The following is a 16,657-nucleotide window of genomic DNA, read 5'->3' on the forward strand; positions in this document are numbered from 1 at the left end:
AATTCCATAAATTTTCATAGGTTTATCCAGGCTTAAAAACGCTCTTTCATTGTTGAAGGAACCATTATAATTATCTTAAACTTTTATCTTTCTCAAAATAATTCCAACTATCAAAACTTGTGTTATTAAAGTCCAAATTGTTATAAATGCATGGTCTGTCGTATCTATTTCAACCAATACATATCTGATGTAAAAATATTTATACCCGAATTTCAAAACACGTATTTGAACAGAACTACCACAAAAGTGACATACCTTATCTCTTATAAGTTTCGCATATACAGTTTATATGCAATAAACCTATATCTTTAGTACAATAAATCTTCATAAATTCTTAAAGAGCCACGTTTAAAGATAAAAATTCACACGCCAATAATTTAGGAACTTTTAAATGAATTCTAATCAAGTGTCCGTTGCGCTTTTATCAGGCGTCACGTTTATTTAAGAGATTTAATAAATTCGCAAACTTATTTAACCGTTTGATATCATACTTACAAATATGTATATTAGATTTTCTGAATGAATGGTTAATTCATAAAGCCCGGCCCAGTTGAAGAGAGGACATTCAGACGAATTTGTTGACTTTTCATATTAAATGTCAATAAATAATAATCAACACAATCACTTTATTAACTAGGCATCCTACCAAACGCTTATAACATGTAATTCTACATAATACCAGGGTTATGCTCCAAAAAATAAGAGGCCATTAAGCCGCAAACATAGGGTCTTAAATGACAAATGAGTGTTCAATTATCAATACAATTCGGAACCTTTAAAGTGTATAACATATCCTAATAATTGAATGGTCGTTTTCGGGTTTATCAAAAGAAACTTACCTTCAAAAGAAGACGATCTTTATCAATGTCTTTCTCTAAATCATGTAAAATATTTCGCAAAATTGCGACAACGTTATCCTCCTTAACTTCAGTGTCATTTAAACCTGTAAGGTCGGAATGATCTTCGTCATTAGAGATGGGATCATTAGTATTGTAAGCCCCACTTTGTGGATGTTCTGTATTACAAAGACAAGTCTGCGAAACCATGGGCACATTTTGTTTGGTGCATCTGCAACCGTTCTTTTCTTCTTGCAGACGATAGTCGTTCTGTCCTTCCTGCAGACGACAGTCGTTCCTTCCTCCCTGCAGACGACATGCATTCCTTCCTTCCTGCAGACAACAGCCGTTCCTTTCTCCCTGCAGACGGTAATCGTTTCTTCCTTCCTGCTGACGGCAGTCGTTCCTTCCTTTTTGTAGACGATTGTTCGCACATCCGTTCTGAATCCCTTGGACACCTGTCCCAGTTCCTCTAGAATGTATGCGAGCGTTTCTGTAACCGGGAGGAGGGTTCAGTTCCAGAAGGAGGCTCCAGTTTACGGTCACGTGATGTGACGCACGTGCGTTCGTCATCACGTGCATTCAGTCGGTTTCTGGAAATAGAAAACCAGATACTGGTGACGTTGTTATGTTTACACTGCCAAACCAATTTTGACAACCCTTGCAGAAAACGTTTTGTATAAAAAATGTTTAAAAAATACAAGCTACAAGATACGTATTTTTATATCATATACGTCAAATTACAACACAAGCTCTGAGTTATTTTCCGGCAAATCAAATTACATATCAATACTTGTATACAGAACTCTGAAGATAGTAAAAACATTAAAATACGATTAAAATTAAATATCAAAATAGTTATGATATAAGTTTATATCATATTAAATATACATATATATATATATATATATATATATATATATATATATATATATATATATATATATATATATATATATATATATATATATATATATATATATATATATATATATATATATATATTAAGCGATTATAAATAGATGAAACATCATAAACATACAAAAATATCATAGTAAACATTATTAAGTCAAAGCAGAATGTCCAATTAGATTTGGAGAAAGAAAATAAATCTGACGAAAGCATTCACTTTTGAAATAAAACTTAAATGTATGATGGATATGACGTTGAGCTGCATGGCTCGTGATTAGAGGTAAAGGGTTACTTATATAGCACATAGCTTAGACATTAAAATGATTTACACACTTCACCAGTTCATAAATTGTAGGAGAATGCTTTTGATATTTTCCACATTGAACGACAAAATGTTAAGTACATGATTTAAAAAGTGTATACTTTACTTGATAACAAATATTGTACATTTTATGGTGCAAATTATATATGAAATATCATAAGCATTCTTCTGCAATTTATGAACTGGCTCGGTATTCATTAAACTTTTTAAGTTATTCTTAACTTAAATCACTTGCCTCATTTTAGTATCTCTTTAGTTATATAAAATACAAAATAAAGCAATACATTATTTTCATTGACCTTATCGGAAAAAAATACTTTCATGTTAAAAACACTTATTCATTTCTTTTAATTTGACTATAAACATTTTAAGAAATTGACTTATGTTAGCAAATGACTTAAGAAGTTGTATGAATATGGTCCCTGAGTTAAAGCTGCATTTTGGACAATATCAAATATAGTCGGCGCCGACTTTTAAAAACAGTGTGTGTGCAGGTGTCAAAGCAGGTTAAGAACTACTTGAGAAGGAAGATACGGACTGTGATAGCCAGCTCAAATGTAAATCCTGCATGTTTAGCAGCGATTTAAAGCACTAGTAGCCACTAAAAATAAATACAGTTGTTAGTTGATTTTCCGTTAATTAACCCGTTTTCTTGCATAGACAAAATCCACGTCACTTGTATTATTTGAAAATGTTCAATACCAATGGGAGGCAAGCGTTGTAATTACTACGAAGCTAAATGATATTTGAGTTACCTCCCTTGTATAAATTAAGCTGAGATCGATATGCTTTGTTTATATACCATCTTTACAGCTCGATTATTCAGAACCCGCGATAGCTCTCAACATAACAAATAATACTGTATTTCAACATCCAATGAAACGCTTGGAATCATAGTTTTCAACTATGATTCCAGACTATGATTTGACCAATGAGAAGCCTCAATTTATTTAGGAGTCGGCCATCTTAGAAATACTCGATAGGAAAGATTATTTTGCAGTTTTCAGTGTTTTTGTGCTTTTTATTGCTATTATCCTGTTTTTTGCATTTGTTACTCGTAGTGATCAAATGTGAGAAGGTGAGTGTGTTAGTTTAGCTTTGAAAAACAATATTAGTGCATTGGTGGTTCAAAAATACGAAAGATTGTTTAAAAATTAAAGATTGTTTTGCAGTTTTCAGTGTGTGTTTTTGTGCTTTTTATTGCTATTATCCTGTGTTTGTTTTGTATTTGTTACTTATAATGATTAAATGTGAGAAGGTGAGGGTGTTAGTTTAGCTTTGAAAAACAAAATGAGTGCATTGGTGGTTTAAAAATACAGTGTATTGGTGGTTATATACCCCTCCCCACCCAAAGCCTTATAATGAGACCTCTGCCGGGGTAGACCGATTTCTCAATTATTGACACCTAGTAACTGGTGATTAATGGGTGTATGACACCTGATACTAGTGCATAGCCTATATATATATATATATATATATACAGCTAAATTAATGCACAACTATGAGCATGTGTAGATAATTAATTCAGGTGTTCATAAAATTGATTTTGAGTATCCATAATACCATCACGGACATAGGTCCATGTTACCATGTAGGGTTGATATTAAAAATATTAATATAAAGTATTGAATTATATATATATATATACAACTATGTAAAGAACGAGAATAGTCACAACATTTTAGGACATAATCTAAAATGAGACCGGCCGTTTTCGTTTTCATATACTGTTCCATTGACTGCTTAGAATATGATGCACTGCCCTTTCATCTTCCCATACGCCTTGTACGTGTCATAACTTATGGCAGCATATTGTGTGTAATGAGCAGACGACCTGTGTATTCATAAACGGCCATCTTCTAATCTGATAATTAGGAAGAGCCAATTAGCGGAGCTATTGAATGTCAGCGTATCAGAATATACAATGACAACTGACGTTCATTCAGAGATGAAAGTTCGTAAAATGCGAAGGGATGGATGGTGAAAAATGTAACACTATAAAGCCTTTTAAAATAATTCATAATTGTACTGTACAGACGAGACTCAATATTTGATGAGAAGTTAATTATGAGAAATGTAAATGAGGAATAAAAATATGAATAAACACTACCATATCGATCCAACATCGGAAATAGATTTATTGATATTTCTTTTACATTTTATATTTAGTGTACATATAGTAAACGACAGCCTTTGAACATATGAGCGATTTTCACAACACAACACATAATTTGGTGTCTTTGTTAACAGATTACTTGAATTACAACGAAAAACATTTCATAACAGACTGGAGAATTGAAAATCGGGTCGTTAGAAACATCAGTTCCCTTGTGTTTAGGCTCGGTCCCCTGAAACCTCGAGCGATCGCAGTTTTACTGTATATGATATATACTATAACTGGAAGTAACATCATATGTATATTTGGTTTTAGTGTTATCATGTTCCCAACATTCCGGAGGGATGCCAAGGGAAGCATTATTCTGACCGATACCAGATTAGCTCGGCTGGTAAAGGCAGAGAATCGGCAGTGGGCAAAACCTGAGCGATATGAAGCGGTTAGAATTGATGCTCGCCGTCAGTGCAGGGAGGCGGGTGGGGATGATGACCAGCCAAAACAATGGATGGGTTTTCTAAGAATGCAGTGGGGTTCATTCAGGTAAGATATGTCAATGTAGTTGAATCACGGGTAAATAAGTACCAGTTTATATCTGCAGATATTTCCTTTTCGTTAATAGATGGATTTATATCATTGTATCATGTAGTTAATGTAATAACGAAGACTGACTTAACCTTGTAGTTCAAGTTTACTCTTTACTTTGCTTTTGGATCACAAGACAAATTCCAGGAAGTAAAGGTTATGACTTCAATATTGATATCAAGGCCACAGTTGACTCTCAAATGTAACAATACATTTGAAGGATAGTGATCATCTCGCGTATCGTTTACTATTTTTATGGACTTAAATTTGTTCCCTTTAACTTTTAGCAAAACCTTTAAAAGCAAATAGCCCAAATAGTTCCATGAAGGCTAAAAGTTGTTCCTTTTCACAGACTTTGTCCAAATTATTGACATCTGCTTTGTGTTTCAAACATTTGTGCAGATTTTTCACATTTTCACCTGTGGCTGTAGCACTAGATGTTCTTTCTTCACACTACTTTCCTCCATATTATTTTGTCAATATTTGTTTTGCAGAGGAGAAACATACTGCTGGCTTCTAGAAAACACTCCAGGATACGTTGGATGGTTAGTCAACAAGCTGCAACAGGATAAGATATCCTCTTCTGACCATCTGTTCCTCTTCAAAATGACTTTGGTCAAGTATGCGAGCATGTTTCCAGAGGGGAAGGAGATTGTCTCCATGAAAGAAAAGAAGAAAAAAGCAGGTAAAGTTATTTTGATTTTCGATTGTCAATTAAAATGCCTTATCTGATTAAATTTAGTCCTGTACTTTCAGCTTTAATTATTATTTAGAGAGGTGATATCAAATGGAATTGTAAATATAAAGAAATGAATAAGTAGAACAATGAGCAGTTTGCTTTGCTCAGAAAATTTATGAACTGATGTTTTTTAGATGGAGAAATGACTTTTATTCTTCCTGTATTTTTCAGCAGACAGTGCCAGTATGATGCAGCAGACGGCTACTGAAGTAGGAGTTGAGCTTGGTAAATTGCTTCCGTTTTTGCATACAGCTTTTATATTACCAGCGTTTTTGTTCAATAACTATAACAATATCATAAGCTTTAGTAAAGTCACCGTCTTATTTCTTTGTACCTTTGTTATAACTTGACATATTTGATTAATATTTGAACACAACAAACATTTGGACAAAAACTGTAATCTCCAAGATCTTGACTCTGGTATATTTTACTTAAAAAATAGTGAGAAGTTGTATGTCAGCATCTGAGATGGTACTCCTGGCCTGATTTTGGTTAAGAAGACAAGGTGTTTGCATTGTTTTAAGCAGCTTAACAATGGATTGCCTTAAATCAGTGTGTTTTGTCCAATTTGGAGTCAAATGGTCTTCCTCTTTTATTTGTGGAAACACAAGGGATTTATTTGTTTGACTAGTGAGCTGATCATTTATTTTAGAGTATATTTATTGATTTTGTTGGGTCTGACGTTGTTTGAACTGGCAAGTATATTTCTTACTTGTAGATGAACTGGACAATGCAGCTGATGAGGAACTGGTGGCTTGTTTGGAAAGATATGAAGGCAGTGTTGAAGGTAATTTGCATTTAGAATGTTGAAATTTTTTGATTTTTGCCTTAGAAACATTCCTAAGTCTTCATATTCTTTGAGTCCGCCCACTTTGCTCAATAGGGAGAGCGCAGGTCTATGGATCTCAGGGTCTTGAGTTTGAGCCCTGGGCAAGGCTTATGTTCTCCATGATGATTTGATTAAAGATTTATGTCAGAAATAGTTTATCGTGGTATAGTGATTGTTATTCGAGGACTATTATTGTTGAAGCTCTATGTTTGCTCATAAGCCAAAATGCTGGGTATACATTTGAGTGATCTATGAAAAATGTATTTGTTTCAGATTAACTGTATTGAGTAGAGCTGTAAGGATGAAATAAAAAGTTCCTTGTTTCCACTAAGTTGCATAACCACATGACCACATTTTTATCTTTTGACCATAAACTTTTTTCCACTGCAATCCATGTTTCAGTTAAACTATTTACGAAAGTCAAACTTTGCAAATCTGATTGTTGCAAATCATTCAGTTTTAGACAAATCAATTTTCCTATTATTTAATAAAGCACACAAGCTTTTAATTCTGGTTCAGGCAACAATCATATGCCAACCTACCTAGACCATTTTTTGGGAGGTGTTAGTGGAAACATGGTATATTCTTAATTTGGCATAGCTCTTAATTGTTATCTAATGAAACCTACAACAATACATTGGGTTGTTTGTATAATTGATTGTAATATTTTTCTTACTTAAAAATTGATTTTATCAGATATCAACTAAATTATTTGGAGGATTGATGGTGAGTATGATCAGACAGGCTCATTCTCAGAATTTCATCAAAGTATTATGGAAAGTCAGATACACTGCTGCATTGAACACAGATAGATGTTTTTGTAAAGCGTTTAAAAATGGTTAATCGAAATGCTAAATAATTCAGGATAAACCAATACTTGTAGAAATTGTAAGAATGAGTTACTGTCTCAACTATGGTACCAGTTAATCTCACAAGGATAATGTTTATTGCACCCAATATTAGCATGTCGAATGAAATCCTACTTTTAGTTATTACTGATTTTGGACATATTTCACACTGAAAAATTACTATAAATGTTGTCCATTGTGAACAACGGTACCACAGTTTTTAAATTGTATAGCACAAAGAGTCATTTGTCACATTTACCATAACCTTATTCTAGTACCCACGAGTCTTTCTGTTGACTCTAAGAATACTCTCTGTTGTCTTGCTTGATGTGCTTTCATCTTGTTTAAAATGCATATGTATCGGTAAGCATACTTTTCTTGCATTATAATAATCTGGATTGGTCACAATTTTTTTTTTTGGTAGTGGTGATATATATCTGTAGCTTTGGTGGTAGATTATCTAGGTGATAGGTAGTGTTACAGACGATTTCAGATTGGATATTTATCTTACATGTAAAACAATTTTTTGTTTTATTTCCTGTTTTGACTAATTTCACCCATTTTACAATTTCTTACCAGTGAAATAATATATTTTGATATATTTCAATGTAAATATTTTAATTATAGTACACTCTAATATTCCGATAAGTCATTGAAAAAATGTAATAGATAAGTTTATTTGTTTAAAAACAGGCAGTTAAAAGACTATATAGGAATGTGTGATCCAAATGGAGACTGAGAAACCTAAGCAACAGTAAAACTGCAAATTGCACCTTCAATCACAGAAAGTGCCATTAGAGGCTCAACCAATATCTCAATGTGTCATTTGTGTGTGTGTGTGTTGCGCATCTGTTTAGGGAGCAAGAATCCATGTCTGACCTATCATTTCATTTCGGTATTAACAATGCAAAGTGTTCCACATATTTTAAAATGAACAGAAGGTGTTGCTGTTTATTAATTGATTTTGTCTATATCTATGTAATGCCTCTAATATATATGCTTCTTCACTCTTTAGTTGTAGATGTAGATGAGTACATGTTGTCACCAGTGTGTTTGCTTTCTTCTTTTATTTGCTTTCTCACAAATATAGGCTTCCTTACAAGTTTAGTTATTTGCCAACTTGCGAAACTAAGCAGTTTTAGTACTTTTTGTTTGTTTTATACTCCAATGAAACTTAATGGATTAAAATATCAATTTATTGCATATCCAATTTATTTAATATGAAATACATTTTTTACCCATATATTCGTTATTAAATACAATTAATTTAGCCAAAAAGGAAATTTATTGCATCTTAATGATGGATAGAAATCAATTATCTCCTAGTTTATTTTTTGCTGCATTGTTAAAGGCTAACCTGTGTGCTTTCACTTACTACTGGTTTTGATTTTTATTTCCCTTCGGTTTTAAAATCATCTGTCAAACTAAAACATTTGAGCATAGATAAATGTTCTGTGAAAATTCTGCAAACTAGACAAATAATATGGTGAAAACTTCTAACTAAATATTTTTGGACAATCAAAAGCTTTCCATTTGACTGGATCTAATTTCGCCATCATGGGGCTAGTTGTTAAGCAACAAAGTTGACTTAAGAATTGTAAAGAATTAACAATTGCAAACTAATTGCTTGATATACCTGAAATGGTCTAAAGCAGCTAAGATCACTAAACCGAAATCAAAGATTCCAAATAGAAAAAATCGAACCAAGAGAAAAGTACAGATACAAACAATAATATACTTGGTGCACTGATGCACTCCTATTATTTTTCCAGGTTAAACCACATTTGTTATGATATTATTACAGTATCTGGTGAGAGTGGACAGGTTGTGACCCAGGTGGATTTGTCTCTGGATTCTCTTGGATCTACTACTCAGAAACCGGCCCCAGAACCGACTCAGGGACCTTCATTTCCAGACCAGAACAGGAATACACCCCAGCAGCTTTCTTCACAAGGTATTGTGTCAAGGGACCTCTGTTTTACCTAAATGTCATTTTTTATTTTATTTTGTGATAAATAATGAACACTTTCCTGTATAATTGTTCATAGTTGTGTTGAATTACATATGTTAAATTGATTATATCCATTAATTTCATTTTTTTATATTTATTTTCTGTGAATTCAGGGGATGAAATACCAATGACTAAGAAGTGGAAGAAGACACTACCAGCTGTGGACCAAGACTGGATATCCAAGACCTTCTTCCATTACGCAACCAGAGGTCCACAGTTCGACTTCAACAGAGTAACCAAGCTGTGGTATGATCCTCCTCAGCCAAGCATATCCAGAGGTAATCAATTGTTCATAAATTTAACTCGATTTAGGTCTGATGCTGTTACCATAGTATACTAGCTACATTTTTTTTACCCCTTGTTTAGTCTGGCTGAGTCATGTCTCCTTAAACATGGAAAGTTACTAATAGCAGTATATTGGGGCGCAATGGCAGTATTTGTAGTGACTTAATTGGCTTTGTGTACTTAGTTATTATTTTTTTAGTACAGTGGAACCTCTGAACTTGCTTGGACCAGAAAAAAGGGGATTGACATGTTTTTGTTAGAGAGGTTTTCAGATTAGATGTTCCTATTTCAGACCAAAAATATACTGTTTGTTATACATAATGCATATACCCAGCAACTTTAAACAGATTTATAAATAATAGTTAAACTATAAGCAAGCAACATGTAGATTGGTTTAGTGTGATGTTAATTTTCATGCTGATTTTGCTTTTCGATATCAATTATAAGCATTGATTTCACCATTTCTACCATAGCAGAAGGTAGCTATAAGGGAATATTTTACTTATACAGTTATTTTAATGATCTCATTTAGTACCACAAATAGTAAAGCAGTAACCAATTTCACCGAAAATATATGAATTTAAATAATTGCTAAAGATTTTTGAAGTTAGCAGTACTTATCATGAATATATTTATCCTCAAACAAACTACCTTTGTCATTCAAACCTAAAACTTAAGCAGGCCCTCTTGTTAATAATGCGGTTCATGTCATATTTATACTTCAGGTGTACTGAACAAACAGGAGTGCTTCTTCGGGCATAGGCTGTTTCTTTGGATGCCAAGACACCTGTTTCGGTACCAATTCATCTGTCCACACTCTGGATGTCAAGGAAACTTAGTGAACAATGGAGTTCACCAGAAGACGCGCATGGTTCTTGACGTCCACGACTACTATATTATAGTGGGAGAAGACTATGAATGCAGCAAGTGCAAAAGAAGGGTTAGTTTAATTATTGATCCTGAAATAAACATAAATTTATTAATTATCACGAGACTACAAATATGAAAAGAATACTTATACAAAGGGCTATTGATTTAAGAAATTCATTTTATGCTTTCTGATGATTGATTCATAGGGAAATATCACTGAAATGGAATTGGTAAGTCACTGTAAACTGTAAAAATTACCACTCAGAACATTCGTTTGTTTGAGATTCAGTTAATGAAACTGTAAAAATTACCACTCAGAACATTCGTTTGTTCGAGATTCAGTTAATGAAACAGACCGTCAAGGATGCCAGGCTCAAAATTAAGAAATGACGTCATTACTTTGACATCATCACATAATGAATTATGTGAGATTTTCCAATTAAAAGGAGGGAGACTTATTTCTCTATAAAAAAAGTTCAAGTTATGAATCAACGCCATTTTATATTACAGGTGATTAGTTGGAGCCAGAGTATTTTGGAGCAACTTGACTTGACAGAGCGCAGCAAGTTCCCCTGTATCCTGACAGACAGGTACGCCTGCGATCTGAAGGTTGTCAGGATGATGCGGCAGAGGACACTTGGAAACAGCAGTAGCCTAGCCTGCAAACAGGTATAACAATATACATGTAACCAATTGTAAACTTTCAATCCTTCGGTTAATGTGGAATTAAAGCAGTTTCTGTCATTGTCAGTGCATTGCAGATGCTTAGACATTATCCAAAACTTGAATAATGAGCCTTATTTAATTATTGAATCATATTTTGACACAGAAGACCGTAGGACTAAATCTTCAGCCTGACTATCTTATCTTATGACCTAAATAAGTTAATATGTGTATACAGATGAGAATGAGCACTTTTAGACTGCACTAATTTGGTTTAAATATTGGTGTCTGGCTGCCTGTTTGAACCAAAAATATATCATTGTATTATGGCCACTATTTTGTCTGTTGATAACATTGACTGATCTTTCTCAGATTGCTGAGAATCATGGGGAGACCTACCTAGATAAGTGCCGCCAGTATGCCGCCAACTTTATGGCCTTCAAAAAGTCTGCAGCCAAGGGGTTGGTGACCATCCCAGCATTTGTAGAGCCAGCGCCAGTAATGGACATCCCCAGGCACCGCTGGTTCATGAAAGTGTACCAGCTGGACGTCATTTCAAGACTTGACTATGAGCTGGCAGAGTTGACGTCGGTTACTGGGGACATACTTAAAATAGACTCTACTAAGAAAATTACAAATAAGCTTGCAGGTAAGCTACAGATTGGTTTTGTTTTTGGCTACCACATTTATTTATGTAATTTTTGAATGATTATTCAATGTAATAAGATTTATAATGGTTGTATAGTTATTAGCTTAAAGAATGAACACAGTAGTCAAACGATCCTTTTAACATTAAAGGGTGAGTTGATGTTTCCGTACATGATGTCAAAATAAAGCCAAATCAGTTATTACAAGTTTAAAATCATACATAGAGAACAATGTATCAAAATTACTCCAGCATAAGATTTTTCATACAATTGCTTGGGATTGTACTTTGTTTTGTGCTCAAGATTCATACTGTTTCTAGCATATGCTATAAGTTATAATTCAGCATTTTACATTGCAGGTTCAAGTAGAGGTACAGCGATGTGGGCCACAAACGTGGGGAATGAGCATGGTCAGGTGCTCATGTCAGTGCTCACTGAAGGCGAGGGGGAAGGGATAAAGAAGATGCTGGACGGCATTGTGTCCAGGTACAGGAATGCTGCAGTCCCCCCACCAAAAGTGCTGTACACTGACAGAGATTGCTGTGGCCGGCAGTGTGTAACAAAATACTTTGATGCCTGGCCATTCCTTCATGTGAAGTACGTAGTCTATGACACATTATATCAGTTGCTCTTGAAGTAGAGTTGGTAGAGTGTTAGACTCTCAACCCTGAGGTTGTGAGTTGGAGCCTCAGTCTGGCCATATATTTTGGGTTGGGATTGGTCATGAAATAATTTCTTTGGCCATTCTCCCCCTACCTCTTATTCAAGTAGGGCAGTTGTCAGTTACTGGCATAAGTACATGTATGTGCACTTATTACTGGAATACTGCTTAGTTTAACTAAGCTTGCCCAGAAAAAGTGTGAGTAGGTTAACCCACTGCTGTTGTATGACTAAAATACTGTTAAATACAGCAAAAAAATTGATAAAACAGTCTAATGGAGGAAAAGAAAGTGAAGGCAAGTGCTTGGAAATTAATTTGCTCACAGTTATATACAGAAGTAGAATTTTTGTGGTATAGTTTGTTCGGTATATTTATGGAATTTATCTTCACCGTTTCAGACTTGACATATGGCACTTCATTCGGCGGTTTCCAAACGGATGCACCACAGACAAACACCAACTCTACGGACCCTTCATGGCAAGGCTTAGTCGTTGCATCTTTAAGATTGATGAAGACGACTATGCTCGTCTGATGAGGGCCAAGAGAGAAGAACTTCTACTTCAGGGTGTTCCAAATCCATCCGATAATGATGTTATTAAACGTATCACCCCGTATGAAGTGAATCGCCACTGCAAGCGTGCGACGAGGGGCACAAAAGAAACAACAAAACACATCACAGACTTGATTGCTTCATTGGAAGGTGAAAGAGGTAAATTTGTCATTTTTTATTTTATGTGATACATTTAATATCCACAGGGCTTTACAACAATGGTAGTCAGACAGTCCAGGACAACTAAATTAGTATGTCGGACAGGAAGAGTTAAACATTTCCTAGTCCAATGGGACAAATGAAATTCTCACTTAAGGCCATTTAATTTTAAAGAGGTTGTTGATATGGTACAATTCTTCATTTAATTACGATTTTATGAAAAACCATGTTGCACTATTACTAGTCACTTTTTTCATCTGGTGTGCAATTTGACGAGTGATGTCATGTGCACTTGATATCTATTGATAAATTCTTTAAAATCTTTCACATTTTATCAAGCATGCAGAGAGGAATACTAGAACAAGTAAACGTTTGGTTCACGCAAGTGGTTTTTGTTGCTACACGTCCGACTAGCCTAGTGGCTTCAATGGTTAATGTTAAGCTCTGATTCATCAAATTGGCTTTTCTGATTTGAATAGTGTTGAAACTTGGCCCTGCTAGTGAACATAAGAGTCATTACAATACAAAAGTGTTAATTTTATATTTGGTAGGGCTGGACACTAGTGGAGTACCCCTGATAGATTCTATCAAGATGTCTGACATCTGGGCCAAGCAGAGTCAACATGTTGCCTGCCTTCAGGACCCTCCAGGTATCAGACTTTACAGACAGGTCTCCACTGTGAAGAAAGGAGGAATAGAGCTGCCAGTATACAAGTGCGCTAGAGGGTCAACTTCCCTAGAGAACTTTCATCTGCACATGGCCAGGTTCATTCCAGGTATTGATATCTTAAATTGAAGCACTTGTTTATAATATTGTCATGGTGTATGTGCTGTCAACAATGGCTTAATAGGTATAGCACCTTGCTACTAAAGTCAGGTTGGCTGGTTCAAGTCACACTTAGGGCAGCAACCCTTTTGCCTAGTGATTGATCCTTGACATTGAGTCTGAGGACCATTTGTCTCTCACTGATTCATGGTGAGGAAGCTGTTGGTCGATCATCTTGTAGGCTTCGAGAGCTTATAATCAAATCAAACCAATATACCGTATTAAGTAAACTTTTTTCTGCATTATACTCTCAAATCCTTTCTTGAATGATAAGTGACAAACATGTAGATGTTAGTAACATCAATAACATTATTTAAGTAGCTTCCAGATCGTTATGTGGCCATATGAAAACATGCAATATCTAACAAGTTTGAACTCTGAATTTCTGTTCAGGTGTTGATTTTGCTTATAAGGTACATATGAAATATGTGCCTGGATCCATTAACTCAATTCTTTAAACATATTGCAGGAAGTCTCGCAAAGGACACAAACTTTCAAGTCTACCTTCTGGACGGTATCTTCAGGTGGAATGCAGACAGGGCTGAGGAGGCTGTTGCTAGTAACAGCCAAGCAACTGTCATGCCAAGGACCTACAGTGGTCCCCTGAAACACCAGACCAACACGCTTTGGCAGGATCTCTGCGGGAAGCCATTCTTCCCAAAATTTCAACCACCTGGGAAGTATACAGGTATGTGTAAATGAATTCACTGACCCAATCTAATGTTATTTTAAATCAAACTTAATCTGTATGATATATGTATGAAACCGTGTTACTTTAAATTCAAATGAGTTCCCTTGACACTGTTACAGTATTAGTGATAAGCTTTACCATGATTCTGTGTACTACATGTAAAAGCTGCTCATGGGAGAAAAAAAGAGAGAACATCACTTTCAATTTTAGGTGTGGGGGTGCATATAGAATACATGCAGTATTTTGTAAAATATTGTAAATATAATTATTGTAAGCTTCATACTTATTAAGTTTTTTTATTTCTATAGGGGAGCTGGTCGGAATCCAGTACCTGTATGAACAAACAGGCCAGAAACTTCTTAGTATCGAAAAGACAAGAGAGCAGCTGGAGGAGGATGATGATCAGCAGGAGGAAGACGATCTAGAGGATGAAGGGTTTGTGGAAATGCCACTTGTAACACCTCCGGAAGAAACTGCCCTGCTATCCCCTCCAGAGGAAACTGCCCCAAGGCCTCCCCCAGAAACGGCCCCAATGCCCATTCTTAACATACCAAGTGAGGCTGAATACCGCCAAATGGCAATGGATACTGTGGAAGGTAATTTGTGCAATCATATATATGTAAACATGATTGTTTGTTGTTGTTTTGGGTTTTACACCATTTTGGAAAATGGCATTTTCCAAGAGTTTTTTAATTACAAAGAGCAGTTAATTTGCCGAACCAGCGCTTCTGGGGTACTGATCAGTACTGTTCCTCAACAAACAATCAAATACTTAAATCTTAGTTCAGAGCTGGAGAAAAATTGACTTTGGATGGATTATTGTCCGTCAAAATGTCATGGAATATCATATGCCTCACCCAGGGCTCTAGGTTAGAATTGGGACATTTTGCTTACCTACCAGGCAGGCTAGTGGACATGATTATGACTTATATGTAGTTTACCTACCATTAGGTAATTTATGAACAATTATCCCATTATAGAATTTATACTAGTTCAGTTTTATCCCGGACTAAATTAAATATGGTTGGCTGATGGCTATTTTTAAATTTCTATTTCAGTGATTTCTGTTCTTAATTTTATCCTCCCACTTAACTACTTATACATGAACATTTACATTGTTTGTTGGGCATATATATGCATTAGTCTTTGCGGTGCTTGTGATTTAAAGATAATTCAATTCTTCTTTCCAGGTTTTGAACCACCAGAGAACACCAAGACACCATCCTCCAATGTCCATGTGACCTCCTTGGAAGATTCAAGCATCACAGATCACAGCAGTGATGTATGTGTTCCTTTTGTTACCATAATTTTTAGCTCATCTGTAGCAGATCAGTAAATATTCAAAACCAATTAAAACTAGAAACACTTATTGTGGTCTGCCGGCTTCAAATTCACTTGTACTCACAAAGTCGCTCAAATACTTTGTAAATTATCAAAATCACATGCATCCGTAAAGTTAAGTTGATTCTGGTCTCAACTCTACCATTTTTTGCAATCTAATTAATAATAAATATTTGTATTTCACCTATACCTGTATTTCAGGTCCTTGGACCAGACAATGTGCCAGGGTATGATAAAGTGCTGAACCTTGCCAAATTCCTAGTTGAGCTGCGGAATGAGAGGGCTCTATCTGACAACAAGGTTCAGCAGCTCATCTACCTGTGGGCACAGCTGTCAAGCTTTGACAAAAAAAGGACCATCTTTCCAAGGAGGTACAAAACAAAGCAATGGACAGGGAAGTTCGGTGGAAGAGGAAAACATGTTGCTCCAGGGGTGGAGAGTATAACTAAGTAAGTAGGAACATATTGTGATGTAAGCCTTTAAGAAAATTGGAAAAGTAGTGGTCAATAAAGGCTAAAATAATAATAATGTGTTTCGGACAACAGTCTAAATATGTTCGGTAGGGTAGGAATTGAGTTTTTTTCCACATTTTTAATTTAAGTCTAAGGCATTGATACGTAATCAGAAACACAGATTATTTTTTTTGCCTAAGTAACACCAATCCTATAGTTATTTGACCAGCATTAAAAAAGATATCTAACTAGGCAAATGAATGTGCTGATGTATAATCCTTCTTATCTATGGTAAAAAAGTGATGGAAGATATTCTG

At 35.1% G+C, this 16,657-nt stretch overlaps 2 protein-coding genes across 3 annotated transcripts in view; one reads left to right on the forward strand and one right to left on the reverse strand.

The window, feature by feature from the left end:
* The window catches only part of LOC128203048 (uncharacterized), a 59,594-nt gene extending 58,572 nt beyond the window's left edge, over positions 1 to 1,022 (reverse strand). The window contains exon 1 of one of the 2 annotated variants that reach the window (XM_052904298.1): positions 840 to 1,022. The gene's annotated coding sequence lies outside the window, so the exon portion shown is untranslated. Of the gene's footprint in view, positions 1 to 255; positions 454 to 839 lie in introns of those variants that run through there. The other variant, XM_052904297.1, reaches the window with a different exon arrangement.
* Positions 1,023 to 3,047: 2,025 nt separating this feature from the next.
* Positions 3,048 to 7,055, forward strand: LOC128246407 (uncharacterized). The gene is made up of 6 exons (XM_052964592.1): positions 3,048 to 3,148; positions 4,502 to 4,726; positions 5,263 to 5,453; positions 5,679 to 5,732; positions 6,226 to 6,294; positions 7,033 to 7,055. Exons 2-6 carry the CDS (start codon positions 4,509 to 4,511, stop codon positions 7,041 to 7,043), a joined length of 543 nt encoding a protein of 180 aa, XP_052820552.1. The 5' UTR covers positions 3,048 to 3,148; positions 4,502 to 4,508; the 3' UTR covers positions 7,044 to 7,055.
* Positions 7,056 to 16,657: the final 9,602 nt, after the last annotated feature.

Source organism: Mya arenaria, chromosome 9 (genome assembly GCF_026914265.1).
Source record: "Mya arenaria isolate MELC-2E11 chromosome 9, ASM2691426v1".
NCBI lineage: Eukaryota > Metazoa > Mollusca > Bivalvia > Myida > Myidae > Mya > Mya arenaria.